Below are 21,431 nucleotides of genomic sequence, written 5' to 3' on the forward strand. Positions count from 1 at the left end.
GATAAGCAAAGATCTCTTTTAGCAAAGTTCTTGCACCAAAGCTAACAGAAGATGACCCAAAGATTATAAATGCGATCATTAATAGATAAATGTAAACTTTAGTCAGCATCACTCCTGTCACTCAGATCTAAATGGATGTGAGCCATCACGCGTGCGCGTTGCACACAAGTCGCGAGCCATTACATCATTTAATTCAACGCATAATCGATGCCAGAATAAAGTAAACCTGGCTTTGCACCCTCCCCTCGCGGAGCCTCGGTGTCCTGACAGCTTGGCAGGTTTCTTCTTTCAGCTGGCTCTTTCTGCTCTGCGCTCTGAGGAGACACACAGCTCTCCAAACGCACCGCTGTCTGTTTGCTCACTGAGAATCTGGAAGATAACAGACTTAAAGAGGATTATAGTTTCGGGGCTTCATCAACAGGAGAGCCTTCGCAACAACCAGGTAGGCTTCATCTGCAATATTAATAACCATCTGTTGTGACTGAGCCTATAAGTATTAAATAAACAGTTAATTAACACCACAGTGTTAATGGAACACCTACAGTGAATACTGTGGGAGTTATTTTACTAAATCAATGTAATATTCCATAAAGTAATATGCATATACTGTACTTCTAGATTTTTTTCTACTATATATATCAGTATATATATTCTTCTTATTTTTGTTGATCTTATTTTAACAGAGGTATGCATAAATGTTTCAGCATTAATATGACGGAATTATGATAGAATAGAGTTATATCACTAGACTTAAAAGATTATGAACATGTTTTATAATAGAAAGATATTTTAACTTTTAGACGTTAACTATTATCAAGTAATGGTTAACATCTAAATATTTTTCCATTTTTGCTAAATGAAAAATAACAAACCTTATATTGTTGCATTATAGGCCAAATATAGGTCAAGTTCTGTTATTTTAAGATAAAGTCAAATTTAACCCAGAGTGATGCAGCTTTGTCAATTCTCAAACTGACTGCCCAACCTTAAGTTCATTTCTTTTGCAAAATGCACTCAGTGTTGACAAAAAAAAAAAAAAAAAAGACTAGGCGGTTAATAGGCAGTTAATTTTTGTGCATGACTTTCAGATATTAGAAACCTGAAAGAGCCAAATACTCATACGCCTCAGCTGCAGCTGTGCAACAACACACAGAGGTGTCAATGCTATGTCACTATCTGTCATATGACTAACTGAATAATCCTCTAGTCCTTTGAAGGACAACTCTTGAAAAGCATCTGGAATGTTACATGGTGATGAGATTTGAAAGGTCATGACAGTCTATGAGTGAAAAAGAAACATTATTTTCTGTAAGAATATGCTACAGAAAAAAAGAGCCAGAATATTTGTGAATTTATTTACAGAATATATTTTGCAGAATGTTCATAAATTTAATAGCAATTAAATGTGCTCTTTTATTATAAATACTTCACTACAATTCCTTAACAGTAAAGGCTATAAAGTTAAAATTTTATGCAATCACCTGTTTTTACAAGAGGCCATAAAAAGCACAAGGCATGGTTCCTTATATTTTCTAGGAGAATGTTTTCTATAGAAATGTGCCAATGATACTGTTTTATCAGTCAGTTCCAGTCTCTAATTATAGTCTAGAATTCTTGAACAGTGCCACAAAAAACATTTGCTGTATTTTCTAAATGACAAATTGTTTAATATGCTGCATATCAGCTGAGATTGCTTTGCTTTTTTTTCTCTTCTGGCCAAAGAGTCTATTTTTGCTAAAACAACAAAAACGCGCTTCCTGTTGAGTCATAGAAATCATATCATTAATTCCTCTAACAACATAAATTTTAAGTTGTTGCTTAGTTTGATTTGATCCTGGAGTAGCAGGGAGGTGAGTATAATGTGATCAAACTGATTTTTATTTTGCTCAGCTATGAATAAGACACTCTTTACCTTTATGCATATGAATACACTCTGTGTATGAAGAGCTGCTAAACATAAATCCACCCCTAATTACTGGCCAACGCTGATATACAATCATTTAAACTAAACCTAATTCTGAAGCTTTCCTTGTGAGTCATATATTTTCCAAACCCTCCTTTGAGGAATAATGTAGGAACAGTAGGCTTTTTCTTTATTCATTCAATGCTGGCATCTGGTCATGAATTGGCTGAGGTGGTGGTGATGGTCCACAGATAGTAGCATACAGCAGCTTGGGTATTGTAGTACTACTGTTTTGTCTTCTAAAAATGAAAATTACCATTGGAGTAGTGGTATAACAAAATTTGGGTTTTATAATAATAATAATCAGGGAACTGTTAAAAAAAATCTGATCTGCTTATCAGTTCTTGTTGAGGGAAAAGTGAATTCTGTCACACAGTGTGAATAATTATTCTTGATTATATATTTGCCTATATTTGTGAGGATGTGGCTATCTTTTAGGACCTGCCTACACCATGCTTCACCACATTAAGTGTTTGTTGATTAGATTTGATAAATAGGCTGGTGGCAGACAGTGGCTGATGGAATGACAGAAATGACCAAAAGTGTGGTTTGACTTTTCGGATCAAACTAATTGGCTTTAAAGGAGGTTCCATCTCAAATATTTTAAAACAATTACTCAGCTCACCATAAACCCCCACCAATGTATCGTGTTTGACATCTTGCGGGCTTCAAGCCAGAGTCCAACGGAACCCTCGCTAACTAATGCTAACACCTGACTAGCTAGTGTTTGCACTTTGCTAGCACATGTGTTGCTCAGGCTTGTGACTCTGGTCTTTGGCAATCAAGGGAAAATGGTCCAGAGAAAGAGTAGTGTTACAGAGTTATCACAACATTTGTTGTGAAAGGGCAAAATTGTTATATCATTTGTCACTTATGTATCAGATCTAAATGTAATACAAAGCTAATGTTCTATCTTGCTATGTTTAATCTTTTTTCTTCACATGTACTGACAGTACACTAACAATAGTACACATCTTTATGTATTTATATACTAAAGATATTCTTTACATAAACATTTTGATTCATGTCTTAATTATTTAATTATTATTATTATTTTTTCTTTCTTTCTATTTTTAAAACTAAACCTTGAATCATTAGGAACCAGAACTGAAAAGCATAACTGGAATCAATAAAAATCAAACTTGGAAAGAAACCCAAACCTGGTTCCCACAAAGATATACAGTAAATATTATAATCTTACAAAGACTTCTTGTTCTAGGCAAGGTTTGTTAGGCCTGCAAACATAAGGTAGCAATATGAGGCTTGGTTCTAGCTTTATTACATATAGTTATTATGTGTATGTTCCAAAATATTATTTCTCTGGATATACTGAACACATTGATATAATAGTTAATCTAACTTCCAGGTGAGCCATGACGTCATTGTTGTTACTGTGTTTGTGTCTTCGGGTAATCTCAGCGAAATGGCTCTTTACAGATTACTTATATACGGGTAAGTAATTTTCTGTATTGTACATTGGGTGTATCCATTTTTCTAAAAATGGATTTTTTACATATTATAATAAAAAAAAACATTTTGTTGTGTTTATGTATAGTGTTTTAGATCTGTATTGGTAGTTTGATAATGACTGTTTTCTTGTATGTATCCCAGAGCCAGAAAGAACCCTGAGTGTTAGCATTCCCATTGCGGAACCTCTCCAAGCTTTAATGGGAGATACATTGGTTCTGCCTTGCTATTTCCAAGATGACACAGTACCTGACCCAGGTGCTCCCACCATAGCGCCTTTGTCCCATCGCATCAAATGGAGCATTATCACCAAAAATGAGACCATAGACATATTGGTAGCCGCCGAGGGTATCGTGGCTCTGAATAAAAAGTACACGGATAGGGTTCAAATGGTGGCATACCCCACCAGCCCAAATGATGGCAGCATTAAAATCACGCAACTTCTTTCAAACGAGTCTGGAGTGTACCGCTGTGAAGTTGTGCATGGAATCGAAGACAGCCATGATACTGTGAATGTCCAGGTTCAAGGTAATACCACTCAAGTTTTTTTTTCTAAATGGTCCTCTCTCTCTCTCTCTCTCTTTTTCTAAATATATATATATATATATATATATATATATATATTAAAATATATTTATAAATTATAATATATATAAAACCTGTAATGACTGAATATATTTATTATTTTTGTCTAGGCATTGTATTCCACTACCGTGCCATTACTTCCCGTTACACCCTGACGTTTGAGAAGGCACAGGCAGCCTGTATTGAAAATAGTGCTGTGATTGCCACACCAGAGCAGCTACAGGCAGCATACGATACAGGGTACCACCAGTGTGATGCTGGCTGGCTTTCTGACCAAACTGTTAGGTCAGTTTTGATAACTAAATTTTTTTCCATATTTATTTTGATTCCACTATATTTCTCTATATAATGTTATATTTTGCTGTTGATGAAAGGTATCCTATCCACGATCCCCGAGAAGCCTGCTATGGTGACAAGTATGAATTCCCCGGAGTGAGAACGTACGGAGTAAGAGAAATTGACGAGACATATGATGTGTATTGCTTTGCTGAGAAGATGTCAGGTACACAAACAAAACTTCAGGCAAATGTAGTTTGTCAAATGAACTGTTAACACTTAATTTTATCCTATGATTTGTTCTAGGGAGGGTGTTCTATTCCACATGCCCTGGAAAGTGCACTTTTGGTGAAGCAAAGACCAAGTGTGCTAAGCTGGGTGCTAAATTAGCCACAACTGGCCAGCTCTACCTGGCCTGGCAGGCTGGTATGGATGAATGTAATGCAGGCTGGCTGGCAGACGGAAGTGTCCGCTATCCTATCAACATTGCCAGACCACAGTGTGGAGGAGGTCTGCTGGGAGTGCGCACTGTGTACCGCTTCATCAATCAGACAGGCTACCCGCTACCAGAATCAAGATATGATGCTATCTGTTACACAGGTGCGCACACTGGATTCCATGTCCTTTTTCCTACTTTAGAATGTTTTTTATGGATTTACCAGTGTTTGGCTTGATGTAGAAAGCTATGACGCATTTAAGAGAAATCTCTTCAAATAATGGTGAATCATAGTTATGAATAAATGGGTCAGATTACCAGCAGACAAGTTGATTAAGTGATAAAATATCCTTTCATCTTCTTTAGATGAGGTGGAAGAGGGCTCAGCCATATTCAACATCATCCCAGAGTCCACAACTGATGTATTAAGTGTGGGCATGGTGACAGACGGCCCACCAGAGTTTATTATGGAGACCTCTACCAAGAGTGAGGCGATTGGCGAAGTTGAAACTCACAAACCCCCCACCACTACTGCTGACTTTCTCTATGTAGAGCAGAATATCACACAGCTGCCTCTGTTATCGCCACCCAGTACCATTGGCGACATTGTAGAAGTGGTGACTGCACAGCCTGACCTTGGATTAGCCAAGACACCTGGATTTTCTGATGAAAATGCAACAGAACCTGTGATGTCCCTTACTGGTAAAAAAAAACAAACAAACAAAAAAAAAACTTTAATTACAGTTTATCAACAGTACACTTCCATAAATAAAATAAAAAAAAACTACTAATGCAAGACATTTTCTTTTTTTCATCCCATCCATCTAGGTGTTGTCTTTCACTACAGACTAGGCCACAGTCGCTATGCTTTTACCTTTGTTGAGGCTCAGCTAGCCTGTCAGAACATAGGTGCAGTGATTGCCAATCCTCAACAGTTACAGGCTGCCTATGAAGCTGGGTATCACCAATGTGATGCAGGCTGGCTGATAGACCAGACTGTGAGGTATTTTTTTTCTAGCTTATTATTATTATTATTATTATTATTATTATTATTATTATTATTATATTTATTTGTTAAATAGAGAGCAAAACAGAAACAGAAAAATTAATTTAATGTTAATTAATTTACATTGTTTTTCATTTTGAAAATGAAGGTACCCTATTGTATCCCCACGAGAGAAATGTGCTGGTGATATGGAAGATATGCCCGGTGTGAGGTCTTATGGTGTACGACCTGCCAGTGAGAACTATGACGTGTATTGCTACATGGACAAACCAAGAGGTATGATGATTCCAACTTTAATGCTCTTTCACAGTTTAAATAAGTTTAAATGCTGATTTGAATTACTGATAAAATTATAGCAAAATAATAGCATAATGCTATTATGGCATTTGGTTGAGGTTTTTCCAGAATTATAATTAACTAGATACATAACAATATAATCAAAAAAACATAAGTAAATTAAATAATCACATACCATTTTCTTCCAGGGAATGTTTTTCATGTGAGCTCACTTGAGGGTTTTACATATCATGAAGCAATGGCCTCTTGCCATGCCCAGAATGCCTCTTTGGCCTCCACAGCTGATCTGTATATGGCCTGGAAGCAAGGATTTGATAAGTGCCGTGCTGGCTGGCTCATTGACCACAGTGTTCGTTATCCTATTAATAATCCCAGGCCTCAATGTGGAGGAGGGAAATCAGGAGTCCACACAGTCTTTAAGTTTCCCAACCAAACTGAATATCCTGATATGCACTCCAAATTTGATGCCTACTGCTTGAAAGGTATTAACAATTACATGGCATGTGAGAATTGTCTAGATTTATGAAGCTTACAAATAAATCTATATTATTACATATTTTTTTAAATTCACAGTTGATCTCGAATTATACATTTATGATACTGAGTCGAACATGACATGGATTGAAGAAGAGCTGGTAAACCTGACCTTGATAACTGGCCTTCTTGGTAATTGATCTTATTGCTTGTATCTAAGTCATGGGTATTAATATTTGTGGATAAACATTGTTGATACCCGTTGTTTTATTTTTCTGTATTTTTATTTTTCATAGTGAATCATACCATTGTTTCTCCTATTCCTGTGGACCTCTCTGGATCTGGTTCAGCAGACCTGCCATCTGGGACCAGTGGTTCTTCTGGTGATGTGTCAGCTAGTGGAAGTGGGGAGCAGCCTACAGGGGCATCATACAAAGAAGGAGAACCTTCAGGGTCTGGACTGGCTAGTGGGTCTTCAGGTTTAGGAGGAGAACTTTCAGGATTTGGACTTACTAGTGGGTCATCAGGTTTAGGACAGGAACTGTCAGCATCTGGATCGCCAAGCGGTTCTTCAGGTTTAGAAGGAGAACTTTCAGGATCTGGACTGCCAAGTGGGTCTTCAGGTTTAGCAGGAGAACTTTCAGGATCTGGACTGCCAAGTGGGTCTTTAGACTTAGGAGGAGAACTTTCAGGATCTGGACTGCCAAGTGGGTCTTCAGGTTTAGCAGGAGAACTTTCAGGATCTGGACTGCCAAGTGGGTCTTCAGACTTAGGAGGAGAACTTTCAGGAGCTGGACTGCCAAGTGGGTTTTCAGGTTTAGGCGGAGAACTTTTAGGATCTGGACTGCCAAGTGGGTCATCAGGTATTGGAGGAGAACTTTCAGGATCTGGACTGCCAAGTGGATCTTCAGGTATTGGAGGGGAACTTTCTGGATCTGGGCTACATGAAAACTTGTCTGGCTCAGGCCTTAGTGGTGATGGCTCAGGCATAAGTGTGACTTTCTCAGGAATTAACACAATATTTTCTGGGGGCACTTCAGCTTCAGGGGCACCTCAGGAAGCTGGGGAGGGCAGTGCGGAGATCCTCACTTTCATGTCAGGTTTTGATTCGGGATTCTTCAGTGGGGATGGGTCTGGATCAGGAAGTGGCTCAAGTTTTGGTTCAGCAGAGAGTGGGTCTTTGGCAGACCAATTCGGTATCTTAGGAGATAGTGGAAGTGGAGAACCTTCTGGCATTATTTCAGGCCTTGGTTCTAGTGGTGAGGTCTCTGGAGTCAGTTGTTTTTCATCATCTTCCTCTGGAGATGACAGTGGTTTCTCAGGGCTTAGTGGCAGTGGTTTAATCATGGAAGGTCAAGAAGTTGAACTGTCTACTGCTTCACTCCTAAAATCACAGGAGTTAGGTGGAAGTGAGGTGCTTTTCAGTGGATCTAGAGCTCTAGAAGGGTCTGGTTTGAGTGGTTCTGGTGTGGGTGACAGTGGTGATTTAAGTGGCTCCGGTAGTGGTTCAGGAATTTCTGCCATCACCTTTTTGGACTCAAGCCTTACTAATCTCATAGACCTATCCAGCAGAGAACAAGAGGCATCTGGGATTTTGATGTATGGCTCAGGAGAAGGGAGTGGTGACTTCTCTGGAGGCTCTGGTCTCCCATCAGGAGACACAACAGAGGCATCAACCAGTGGGGATATTGTATCATTTCCTGATGAGAGTTTGATGGAAGTTTTGTTTACATCCACTCAAAACCAGGAGCTTAGAAAAGGACCAATAGAGCACAGTGGGAAAGAGAGTGTAACATTTTTGAGCAGTGGGCATCAGGATACGACTATTTTAAGTGAAGACCACCATCCCACATCCCTCCCTAGTGAAGTCCCAGTTCAATCAACTGATGAGACATCAGTTATAGCTCCCTCAGGGTTGCTTAGTAACAGTGCATGGCCACAGGAAATTTTGTCATCTATTGCGACAACCTTCTGGAAATATGATACTGTGACCCCAACTATGGCTGACACCACTACCGAGCCTGCCTTTTCAGTGAACACCCCAACTGTCATAGAGGCTCCAGCCATGGAGCAAGGTAAGTTACTAATTGTCTATATAAAAACAAAAATTATAAAACTCTAAGCTAAAACCTTCCAAGATTTGGTGTCCCTTTGCAATGTCCTTTTGCAAATGTTTCAGTTCATGTTTTTCTTCTGCCTATATCTGTGTCCTAGCATCTGTGGACCCATGTAATCCAAACCCCTGTGGTGGTGCTGCTGTGTGTTCTGTGCAAGAAGGGGTTGGTGTGTGTCACTGCCCACCTGGGGTGAAGGAGGAAGAGTGTCATATCGGTGAGTCCCTTAAGCTGGATTTTAATTGTTTCAAAGATTCCATAATTGCTTATCAGTTTAATGTGGTTTTCTAATTTAATTTGATGTTCAATATTCAGTTATGTGCCTCTTTGCTACAAGAATTTTATTCCCAATACCTGTTTTTGTTTTAGTGTTTTTCTCTCATTGATGGAACTCTTCTCTCTATCTCTTTCATTGTTCCCTACCCGTGTGTATGTGTCTTTTAATCTGTTTGCTTTTGCCTGATTGTCATTTTCAAAAAGGCATCCATTTCACAGGTTCTTTGGCATGTGCGTGAGGATATCTTATATTCTACCTGGTGTATTTACTACAGGACCTCCCAGTTATCAGTTCAGTTAATTGATTGTGCACCCATGTGTTGTTTTTGTTTAGCTCTGCCTTTCCTCAAGTATGGCTTAATCAGCACTCCATTTTCCAGCCTGCTACACGCCTCTTAACACCTGGTACATGGCTCTACATTTTCCTTCTCCTTGATATGAATCTGGACCATGACCTGATGCAACACTGTGTGAACTATATGCTTTGGCTATTAATTTTGAACCATAAGGGGAAACAGTTAAATATATTCCAGTCATTATAGCAATGATGGGAATAATAATTTCCTCTCAAACCATTTGATGAGTTGTTGGTTTATGGATTTGAATAAGTCAGATAAACATGTTGCATGGTTTATGGTTTCTGATTTGATCAGTGCCTGCGTTCTACCTAGGCGTGACCTAGCTCAAGGGTCTCTTTGTAGTCCTCAGTCTTAACCGCAGAACGTTTATTTTCAGAGGTTGATGTGTGCCATTCAAACCCTTGTGCCAATGGAGCTACGTGTGTGGAGGTACAGGATGCTTTCAAATGCTTATGCCTGCCCAGCTATGGAGGGGATCGCTGTGAGATCGGTATGAGGCTGGCTTCAGCTAAATCTACTAACAATTTCTCAAAAACAACCAAACCTGATGCAACAAAAGGCTGTCTAAGTGCTCTAATAGCATTGACTGGTCTTTTGGTGTCATCTTAGTGCTATAACATGCTTCTTTATGACATTAATACTAGCCATTCATGTTTTTGCAAAATGGTGAGTGGTTGCGGGAAGACTGAGGTAGAGGAAAAGGTGCTGTAAAGGAAGAAATTTATAATTTACTGGTCAGTATGAGAAGGTCCCTCAGTGACTCAAGCAGGTAGGGAAATAATAACATTGTGCCTGTGCTGTTTCTATTTTCCATTTAAGCATAGTACCAGATTGTTTTTACCTTCCTCATTTAATTTTTTATGTTTATTCCTGACTGCATATAGGTGATGTATTAATTACCTTAGGGTGAAATTCCTGTACATGTGAGATTCTTCTATAACACGTTCTTCTTATGCTCTATTTTATAGTAAAACACTGCCTGGTCTAAAAAAGTAATTTTGGATTTAAATAAGAAAATACTACTTTAAGAACCTTTGGTTGGATACTTATTGCAGTAATTCATATTTTTCAGCTGGCATCAATACTTTCAACCCTAGCAGATGCATCTGAGTAGCTTCTTAAACATCAATGTGGTCGTGGAAAAGATGTAAAAGTGTTTTTTAAAGGCTTTTGATGAAGTAAAAAAAAATTATTAATGAGATTGCTGAAAATACTGTACTGGAAATTGGTTTAAAACTTCCTAATGCATGATTAAAACCTAAAAGGTAAGCACTAAACTGTCACTAACTGTCATTCACAAAAGAAATGTCATCAGAACAAAAATCATGAATGATCAGAGATCACTTAAATGGCAGTGAAATTGCATCATAAAAAAGATTACATAGAAAATCTTAGCTGGGTTTAATAGTAAAAGTAAGAGCACGTGCACTATGCATGGAGAATTCACAGGATTGCAACTAAGTAACTGCGTGAAAGTAAGAAGACCACTCGTTAGTGAGGATAATCTGAGAAAAAGGTTCCAATGTCGAACGGAGCATGAATGGATGGATTTTTTTGCATGGATTTTGAAGCAGTGCAAAACTGTTGTCTCATGAGTACAGACACACTCTATTCTAGTGCAATGGGTGCATCAGGGTAATAAGGGGAAACAAATGAGTCAATGCACTCATCATGCATAGTTATGCATAGAGGCAGTGTTGGGAACTTGGGTTGGCTTCTGTTGGTTAGGTCCGCGTTAAGCAATGTTATGTGACAATAAAATGAAGTCAGCTGACTGAATAAATCGAATATCACATGGATTTATTTTTGCTTTCCTGATTGTGGGCATATTCCAGGTTGACAACGCTAAAAACTCATCAGGCTCAATATTTATGAAATAGTAGTCCTGGAGCATGAGGAATCAGTTTCACACATACTATCTGCCACATGAATAGATCCTAACCCTGTTAAGTTTTTGGGACGTGCTGGAGGACACAAATAAATGTTCCGTAAGGTTGTTGAAATTTTGTCATGGTAAGAGCACACAGTAATCAAAACTAAAGTTAGTAAATATAATAGTTTTTTATTTTTTTGGCCAGGCAGTGTATATGCCAGTTTATTCAGAATGCATTTTAAATGTATTCATGATGTGTTACCAGGCATCCCTAACAACTTATTTAACCTGGCATTAGAATGTATTACTTTTCACAGTTACTTGCATAACTCTTTGTAAAGCATGATTATATGATTTTTATAATCACAGTACATAATACATTATTATTAAAATGCATTCTGTCATTGGTATTTTTGCACGCAAAAGTTTCTCTGCATCAGAACCTTTGTTTTTTGGGATGTTTTTTGCTGCCATTTTATATGCATTGTGTTTACTATTATCTGGCTGCTACCTTTGAAGGTAGATACACTTATCACAGTATGACACTGATACAGTTATATTCATTTTTATTTATTTTTCCTCTTCACTACTGTACGTTTACAATCCACTATATGACTTCAATTTCCCCAATGAGAAAAGAGTTTATTGAAATATCAACGCTGAAAAGAATTGTAGACACCAATGATGTAATGCATCTCTAACATGTAAGACACAATAAGGAAATAAGGCAGAATCTGTTTTAGAGAATAAAAGCACTCATGTTTGTACTACTATTATGGACAGAACTTTGTAAATGTATTATTTTTCCGTAAAAAAAAAATACTTACCCATCTAATAAAACTTTGTTTTCTCCAGCTCAGAAGTTCTGTAGGTATTTCTGTCCAACCCAGTTTTTAACAGGGTATTGCTTCAAGGTTATGGCATTTAAAGCGTACTGGAATAAAATGTGACCCCTATTACCCCATATGTCACTACAGACATTGAAACATGTGAGGAAGGCTGGACTAAGTTTCAGGGCAACTGTTACCTGCATTTCCCGGACAGAACAGTGTGGGAGGAGGCTGAACAACACTGTCGGAGCCTTGGAGCTCACCTGGTCAGCATCACCAATCCGGAGGAGCAAGTATTTGTTAACTGTGAGTGATGTCAACAGACAACACAGTATGTCGATATGTGAACGTACCTTCACTATTACGAACATGCCATCTCTTTTCTTTAGCCAATGCACAGGATTACCAGTGGATTGGACTAAATGATAAGACTTTTGAGAATGACTTCCAGTGGACAGATGGCACTCCAATGGTAAGTGTGCTGAGAAGAAAGAAAAAAAAACAGCCTCGGCTTAATGTAACCTAATTCTTCAATTTTAACAACACTTTTCCTTTCAGCAATATGAGAACTGGAGACCTAATCAGCCAGATAACTATTTTAACTCTGGCGAGGATTGTGTGGTGATGATCTGGCACGAAAATGGGCAGTGGAATGATGTGCCCTGCAACTATCATTTACCATTTACATGCAAAACTGGCCCAGGTATGTGGTCATTAAAATAAAAATAAGGCTTTGAAATACCATTAGCATTTACCCAGAAGTGTTGTTGTCTCAATGCAAAATAATTTGCATATGCAAACAGTACACAGTGAAGAAGTTCTATACAATGAGTGCAATGATTATACAGTATGTGGATGCAATGAAAGCTATTTAAATGAGTTTTTCCACAGTTACATGCGGTCAGCCACCTGAACTGAAGAATGCCAAGTGGTTTGGGGCTAAGAAGGAACGCTATCAGGTCAACTCAATAATCAGATATCAGTGCAATGATGGCTTCAGACAGCGGCATCCACCTGTGGTCCGCTGTATGTCTGATGGACACTGGCAGAAGCCACAGGTGGAATGCATACCCCGTAAGTTCCTTATATTTATCAATTCTGTTGTATACTTCCTGTCCATTTTATTAGAAACACCTATAAATCCGTGCATTAATACTGTTATCCAATCAGTGGACAATCGTGTAGCAGAATGCAAGTGAAGATTGGACAAAACATTGCCAACTGAATAGTTTCAGTGAGTCTGTGGCCACTGATTGTAGCCTCAGATTGCTGTTTTTGGCTGACAGGAGTGAAAACCAATGTGGTGTTCATTGTGCATTCTTAGATCCTTGCTGTCAGCTCTAGTTACCCGCTGAATGATTTTTGTTTTTCACACCATTCTGTGAATGTGTAGAGATAATCATCAGTTTCCAAAACCAAAAAACCAGTTTGTCTTGCACCAACCACGATAAACTTAAAGCAACAGAGATGACATTTCTTCTTATTCTCAAGCTTGATGTAAAAATTAACTGAACCTGTGTATATATGATTTTTATATAGATTTTTTTTCTATTGGCGCATGATTGGGTATATTATATATATATATGATAATTACATTAATAAGCAGGTATACAGGTTTAAATAATGTGGTCAGTACGTGTATGTATGTACGTTAATGTAAAATGTGCTTTTCATTATTTACATTACATTATTTTCTTTTATCTTAGAGGGTAAAAGAAGACTACAGAAGAGATCCACTAGGCGTCGACCTGCTAAGAGGACATCATTGAGGAAGCACCTCTAATGACTTAAAAAGTAATAGTAACGAGATTTCTTTAAAATCATTAAATCTTGTTTTACATGGCCTTGAATTGAGAATGCATTATCTATTTAAAAAAGTGCTATTTTTAAGTTAACTTCCCAACCTGTATATAGTGTCACACCCAACATGTTGTGGTGCTTCGATAAGAAAGAAAACATAAGGTAATGAATTCTGTTATTCTTTGTCCCACCTCATCCTGGAAGCCACTTTATTTATGCAAGTAGTATTTATTCCCATAGTTAATGCAATTGGATCTCTAAACTTGCACCTACTGGATCAGTTTTTTTCTCAGAGTATCAGCTAAATGTTACAAAACCTTTCAGAGGAGGATCTTTCATCCAGACAGTCTGGAATTTTATGGCAAAAGGGAACAGCTAAGAACTGTGTGCAATTCTTCTTCTGAGTGGAATTATCAAAGAGGTTCTTGGTTTTCCTTTTTTTTTTTTGGTTTTGTTATGTTTTGCTTTGCTTTGGATGCAATTGTGTTCAGTTTGCAAGTTACAAAAAATTATAGCACTTAATGTATACAAGATAATACATAATAGATTCAATTATGTGAAGTATTATTTTCATGTATAGCTTGTCAGAAAGGATAATGAGTCTAAAATGTATAGCCATCAATAAGAAGAGGTTTACATACAACTAATTTATTTATACAAATGGTCAAAAAGTGTCATTTTTGATACTTGTGTTGACAGTAATGTGAAAATAAGCATATTTATTGACCTCTCACAATATTTCAGGTTGAGCATCAAGTCCTTCCCTTATTGTTTACAATTATATCTTAAAAACTATGATAAAAGCATAAATGTATAAATGCTGTGGCATTATGTAGACAAATTAGTAGGATATACATATATTTTGGGTTACATAAACTCTGGGTTTCCTCCAGGTACTCTGGTTTCCTCCCACAGTCCAAAGGGTTGAATTTTGCATTTCCAAATTGCCTGTAGTAAAAGATTAAGTGAGTGTGTGTGTGCTGCAGGGGATTGACAACCCATACAGGGTGTACCCTGCCCCGAGTCCCCTGGGATAGGCTCTAGGCCTCCTACAACCCTACACAGAATAAGTCATGCAGATACTGGATGGTTGAACCACACATTTGTACCTAGCATAGGCTTTGTGTCCTGTTTATTTTAAATCAGCTTATGTCTTAATGCTCACCTGGTACATTCTATCTGGCAATCTGACTTGGATTGTCCATCTTCTACACCTAGATTACATTTAAACAAATACATGATGCAAAAAAAAAGCATTACATTTGGCAAAAGCAGTAATTGATGGCCAGATCCTGTCAAATTGTTAACTTGGACATTAGTATTGATCATTTGAGCCATATATTACCATATATTATTGTTTTTTGTCTTATTGTAAGCTGTGCAGGGCACAGTACTGTGAGACCAGCATCACCCTTGTTAAATAGCTCTTACTTTCAGTTCTCATACAACCTCAGTGATGTTTTTTTTTCTCTCTTATTTTCAGCTGCTCCCGATTATAACTTGTGCCTTATAAATGTCTTTCTTATGAAATACCCAAATTATTGGGATTGTTTAGTATCAATTAGGGGCTGTGCCCCTCTCTTCCCCAAGCATTTGGTGATCTCTTACAAACACTAACATTGTTTTATTCATGAATATTTGACTGATTTGTGCAACCATATATACCAAGGGAACAAAAGCAGATTTTGATTCGTAGACATGTTTTATTGGAAAAAGGGGATAAAGAGAGGAGACTAAGCCATGCTGAAGAAGAGAAATGTACACTGTGTCGGCATCAGATTTGACTTATCTTTTTAAATTTTGTCAGATGACATCATGCAGGCTGTTTTTGCTTGAATAAATGTATTTTTAAAAAATGAAAAGGCGACAAATGCCAAATTAAAATAAATTCCACACATCACTTTAAAAGCAATGATTTAATGTATTGTATCAAATAATGACCTGCACTCACAAGCAAAGACAGTCACAATCCTGTTTTTTGGATTTTTATTCAAAGACTTTATTCACAGTTCACAGGTGATGGAAAGTGTTTTGACCTTGTCCAGGCCAGTCTAAAAATGCAGCTGGCCTTGGAGTGGAGCAGTAAGTACCTCTGGAGTTACAACAGTTGCAAAATCACTGGCGTTGCAGTGTGCACAGTGGGTGGAGTATAGGTGGCCTTTGACTGAATGGGCTCTTTTAGGACTCCTCTTATGCACAAGGCCCTTTCTCCTCTCTTACCTAGAGCTCCTCCACATTCACAGGGTAAACTCACACTCTGAGACCCCTACTGGTAGGACAGTTTCAGCTTCAGAAAAACCACCTCAAGTGAGATGATCTACATTTGATTTCTCATTGTTAATGTAACAGGATTCATTAAGAAGTAGAACAGATCCATAATTAGTGCAGGCTGAGAAAGTGAGAATGGGTCATACTGTACGTGTGTAGCATTATGGCAGTATTTAATGAAACAGAAACAGACTTTTGAAATATTTAAGTATATATTAGGAAGTCATTTTAATATGCCTGTAAATGTTCAATTTCGATATATTATTTTAGAAAAATGACATGTTTATGTTTCTGCATTTAATTAAACCACCACCTTTGTGTATTGATATAAAACATTATACATTTTTTTTTTTTAAAGTCAAAAAATATTAAAATCTAGAAAGGTAGTGCGTAAAAAAAGAAGGTATGATAAAATAGATAACATAAATATCTAGAACGTCCACTAACATAATAACAAACAACTCAAAAGAGCTTGCCAGAAATATTTAACCCAACACAACTGGAAATATTTAACAATTTCTGTGATTAATAATGAGAAAATTATGATGGCTCAATCTATGCACCTTTGTCATTTTTTTAAGTGGAAAACATCTTTGTGGAGAAAAAAAGTATTGTTTCCAAATGCTTCATGGATAATACAAAATCCAAAATTAAATTGTAGATGTGTGAAAAAAGATATTCCATCAGCATACGGGGATCAATAACTAGATTGTCTGATCATTCTGCAGCTAAAATTTGTTTAGGAGGGGATTGAAATGGCATTGAATAATTTTACATAATTAAAGTTGACCTCATGAACCTGGACCTTAGTCATTCAAATCATTCTGAGGGAGAATCTCAGTTATATCTGGACAATGTGCAAGGTTTAAGGTGTTAATTAAATTTGTCCTTCTATCTAAGTTATCTAAGTAATATTTGAACATTTCTTAGAAATGTTCAAATATACACTTCGACAGAACGCTGTTGTTCCACTTATTTAACATTCAACAGGTACTAAGTCTCATAAAGCCTTTACCTAGATCTATAGCAGTATACACTATGTTTGTGGTAGGGCTGAGGAAAGCCAAAGCTACGGACCCCAGACTTCAGAGGGCCACAGTTTGGGCGAGGGTTGCTGACTGGGTAGCGCAGACTTCCATCTGCCAGCCATCCTGCATCACATTGATCCAACTCCAAAAACTTCCATGCTGCAAACAGCTGACCAACTTTGGCAATTTGAGCGCCATCTTCAATACACGCCTGGACTGCCATGGTAAAGTTGAGCTTCTGTGGAAGCTGTAAGAAGTACACTTCTCCTGGGGGATAATAGAACAATAAAGCAATGTCAGGTTTATTTGAACTATAATATGTGCAGAAATATAGTACAGAACCTTTTAGCATTTAATTTTAGTTATATATATCGAGAAACCACTTTCTGCCTTTTCCTACAGTAGGTTGTCAGAATGTGGTATCACAGAATTAAAATAGCTTTGGCTCCAAAGCTATCTGCAACACTTAATAGATAACTATTCAACAAAGTACAGCACTACACTTACAGTATCTTCCCAGATTAGTAGCTAGAGCTTATCTAACAAAAACAATTTTGTCTTTCAAGTTTACTAACAAGCTAGCTTAACGTCAAACTAAGTATTATGTAATTAGCACCAAGCACTAGCTTACATTATTCAATCATATACAGTATATTGATATAATTTTACATAAACCTTACATAAAATTTACAACTTTAGCCTGGAGAGAATAAGCAGTGCTCATACTGGATGCAGGTATATATATTTATTTTTATATATAAAGTTTTTAATGATCTCTATTGAGAGAGACTATTGTTGTTTTTTGCTCGTTATCAGAATTTCTTATCAAAGTTCTGAAAGTGGTTGGTTGAAGTCAGGATTTGTTATCAGAGTGAAAATAGCATGGCTCCTCTTGTTATCTGCAATACCAAAGAAGGACAAAAGAAGCACCGACGCATGGCAGTATAACACACATAGCTATGCTAATAGAGTCAGATAAATAGATAGACAGATAGAAATACTATACTTTAAATAATGTTATCTTTTCAGAAGACTTTAGCCAAACACAGGCATCATATAATTGAAATAAATACTTTATAAATAAATAAGCTAAAATTAACAAGTAGGCAATATTTCTAGTAAGATATCTCACACAGTATAATAGTTATACTAGTGTTAGCTAGTTACCCATGTCTTAATTAAAATTTTATGATGTCTAATTTTAGCCTTACTGTAAATTAATTTACAGATAGAAATAAGTAAAGATTTTATCATTTGTTGTAGTTATTTATGTATTCAATTTACTAATAGAAGACTTAATATAAATAATAGACCATAACAGCCTATAGAGTCTCAGAAAAGAGTCTATAGAAAAACTCAACGGTAAAGTATTTCTTTAAGTTATAAATTTGAGAGACAAATTCAGTCATACCAGTAACAGTGGGGGTAAAACAGAAGACATCATAGTGGTTTCTATGCTTGTGCCTTGCTCCATAGTTGCGTACCCCAGGAGCCAGCTCAAGGCCACCACAAGGCTGTCTGGGCTGGACAATGGGATACTGCACTGTTCCATCTGCCAGCCAGCCAGCGTTACACCAATCCAGCCCTTCCTGCCAGGCAGCAAAAAGCTGATCGAATGTGGCAACAGCAGCATCTTGGTCATTACAGGCTTTTTGAGCTTCCCTGAAAGTTAGGCGGTAGCGGCCATGATGCGGCTGGTATGGAAACACTACACCTGAAACACAGGGACCTAGTGTATGATCACCATTTTACAGGGTTACATGAAAAGACAAACACTGCAAGAACATGACAATGGGAGGAATGTCTTGACTTACTGCTACTGGACATTGTAAAAAAAAAATGGCTGAAGCTGGTATTTGAGAAGTTTAGTTTGTACCTCTGAGTCTCAAATCTACTGTTGCACTCTCATCCTCCAATCCATCAATAACCTCACAGCGATACTGTCCACTGTCCTTTAGGCTCACGTTGGTGATGATGAGTGAAATGTCTCCTTGGACATGCTTTTGAAGATGCACTCGATTTTCGAAGGCTCCGAAGCTTCTTTGACGTTGACCGATAGACACGAGTACATCGAATTCTTGGTCTCCGGAAAGTGGTAACAAGGACCATTTCACTCTCACTCTCCGTGGGCTGATTATTAAAGGCTCGTACCAGAACCGACAGGGCAGGGTGACATTACTGCCCCGCACAGCAAACACAGTGTGTGGCTGAGCCTCAACCCGCAGTTTGATGCCATTGAAATGAACTGTAACCAAAATGACAAGAGATAAGGATATACTCAGGAGACGTATGGTAGCTTGTGAAACCCTATCAGATGCTGATGCAGCTAAATTGTGGCAAAAAGCAAGAAATATTAAAATCTAACATTATGTGAATATATAGTTTTCCTGCCTGTAACATACTTTGACAAACAAATTTGCAGTTTATCGAAAAAGACATATAGTAGAAAATGATGTGAAGGGTTTTTATGGGCTACCACATGTACACATATATGTGGAAAAACTGCTGTGTTGGATTTGAACTCCTGTTTCAATATTCTGGTATATCTGGTATTCAATATCCCTGTCCAAGCAAGCATTTTGTTTAAAATGTAGAAAAATCTTTTCTTAACTATCAAAAATATAGTAACTGCTTTTGCAAAATCAGCACTATCAATACAATTGCAATTTTTCAACAACCAGTCCAATGAACGTACTTTCTCCATTTCCATTTCCATTAAGGATGTCTTGGTAGAAGAAGGCATTGGAAAAAGTGGAGGCTGCGTGACAGGAGTAGAATATTTGCAGAGCAAAAGCCAGTAGAGTGTGCACTTTTCCCATTTGGAACAGCTCTCTTGGAAATCCTTTCACTGTAACAGGAATACCAAAACTGTTTAGGTAATAAAAAAGAACTGCCTTTGTGAAATCATAGCAAGGTACCAAAAGACAGATAACACCGTGTAAGGCAAAGCCAAGAAAAAGTAAATATTCAATGGAGAAAATTGAAAAGAAAAGAAAGCTCCACTTTACTCTAAAAATAATGTAGGCATTTCACAATCTTAACTGGAACAGCTTAAACAGTTAAAATTGGTTAGTAGTTTAAAAAAAAAAAGGCTATGCTTACTTGTGCAGTATTTAACAAATTAGCTAAAGGTTCCATTAATCATTAATTAAGCTCTTACATGCCACTTTAGAATGTCTTCACATATAATATATATATATATATTTTTAAAAACACCTACTATGCATTATCAATAATCCATGTTAACTCAGGTGAGAGGATTGAAATAAGATGTAAGAAAAATGAGACATGAGACAAAACAACAGGAAATTGTCATTGTTATATACATTTAATTAAACTAAGCAATATAATAATATTGGAGGTTACAACTATTTCATCCATACTTTATTACAAATAAATAAATAAATAAATAAATAAATAAATAACAGAACTAGATTTAAGGTTAATTGCAGTATTTACCCAGTCACAATAAATTCAAATAATAAAACCTTTTAGGAAGTTAGATGAGAAATTGTTTTCTTTTCCCCCAGTCCAGGGATTTTTGGATCTTATTTTTGCTGACATTTTTTTCCCTACTTTCTGATGGGTTCATTGTTATGGTTCATTTATCAGTACAGTCTGAACCATAAAAGATGAGCTCATCAGGAAACAACTGTCATACAGTACTGAAAGAAGAAAGACTTCTTGCTTGCCACAAATTGTCTACAAATCTAATAATAGGGTAAGGCAGTTCCAAGAAAATAGTAATAACAGCTTTGCAGAATTGCAATATCATCGTTTCAAAGTACCATAAAAATCTTAAAAAAAAAAAAAATTAAACAAAATTGTAAATAATCTTACCTTTTTTTCTCGTTTTGCAAAAATAAGACTTAAAACTGCAAGAGCTCAAGACATAAAGAGCCGCGTCTTACCACCAGTACCTACTTTAGTTGACTGCACACACCTGGGCAGATACCAATCTGAACCTCTAGAAAAAAAAGAGAAGGGGCTTAGCTGATTCGCCTGCTGTCTGCTTCAGAGTACATTTCGATTCCCCCCCATCTGTCCTCACACACAGAGAGCCATTACGTGGGTTTAGAGGGCGGTGTGTATACACTCACAGGGTGAGATGAAAGGCATTGCTCCAGGGTAAGAATGCTGATCGGGTGCAGGGGTCTGAGGAGGAGCCTGTAATTTGTGTAATAAAGTTTAGACCGCAAGTGCCTCTGCTGTAAATGTTAATGTAATCTCCTGCATTTGCCAGCTGTAGTATGACAACGTTTCTAAGAGGTGATGCAAACAAAGAAATGGGATTCCTGGAAGTCTGAAAAAAAAAAAAAAGCAAGATTCTGATTCTGAGCCTGAGGCGCTATAATTTGAGATTTAGGAATGCACACAGC

The 21,431-nt window shown here is 37.2% G+C and overlaps 2 protein-coding genes across 5 annotated transcripts; one reads left to right on the forward strand and one right to left on the reverse strand.

Moving 5' to 3' along the window:
- The first annotated feature begins 300 nt into the window (after window positions 1-300).
- Window positions 301-15,661, forward strand: acana (aggrecan a). 2 transcript variants are annotated; one of them, XM_053492378.1, is made up of 19 exons: window positions 301-442; window positions 3,330-3,415; window positions 3,575-3,958; window positions 4,126-4,300; window positions 4,390-4,517; window positions 4,598-4,891; window positions 5,094-5,429; window positions 5,556-5,730; window positions 5,882-6,009; window positions 6,219-6,512; window positions 6,604-6,696; window positions 6,801-8,579; window positions 8,719-8,835; window positions 9,630-9,743; window positions 12,104-12,262; window positions 12,346-12,428; window positions 12,515-12,659; window positions 12,848-13,030; window positions 13,663-15,661. In XM_053492378.1, the coding sequence occupies exons 2-19, from the start codon at window positions 3,337-3,339 to the stop codon at window positions 13,737-13,739; spliced, it is 4,743 nt and encodes a 1,580-aa protein (XP_053348353.1). In that variant the 5' UTR covers window positions 301-442; window positions 3,330-3,336; the 3' UTR covers window positions 13,740-15,661. The 2 variants fall into 2 exon arrangements, with proteins under 2 accessions (XP_053348353.1, XP_053348354.1); XM_053492379.1 differs by lacking the exon at window positions 9,630-9,743.
- Window positions 15,626-21,340, reverse strand: LOC128518938 (hyaluronan and proteoglycan link protein 3-like). Of its 3 annotated transcripts, XM_053492383.1 has the most exons (6): window positions 21,153-21,340; window positions 20,893-21,019; window positions 19,748-19,900; window positions 18,929-19,297; window positions 18,464-18,766; window positions 15,626-17,319 (listed from the first exon to the last, which is right to left on the reverse strand). In XM_053492383.1, the coding sequence occupies exons 3-6, from the start codon at window positions 19,869-19,871 to the stop codon at window positions 17,036-17,038; spliced, it is 1,080 nt and encodes a 359-aa protein (XP_053348358.1). In that variant the 5' UTR covers window positions 19,872-19,900; window positions 20,893-21,019; window positions 21,153-21,340; the 3' UTR covers window positions 15,626-17,035. The 3 variants fall into 3 exon arrangements, with proteins under 3 accessions (XP_053348358.1, XP_053348355.1, XP_053348357.1); XM_053492380.1 differs by having other exon boundaries at window positions 20,977-21,340; XM_053492382.1 differs by having other exon boundaries at window positions 20,893-21,340.
- Between the last annotated feature and the right edge of the window lie 91 nt (window positions 21,341-21,431).

This window comes from Clarias gariepinus, chromosome 3 (assembly GCF_024256425.1).
Source record: "Clarias gariepinus isolate MV-2021 ecotype Netherlands chromosome 3, CGAR_prim_01v2, whole genome shotgun sequence".
NCBI classification, from domain to species: Eukaryota; Metazoa; Chordata; class Actinopteri; order Siluriformes; family Clariidae; genus Clarias; species Clarias gariepinus.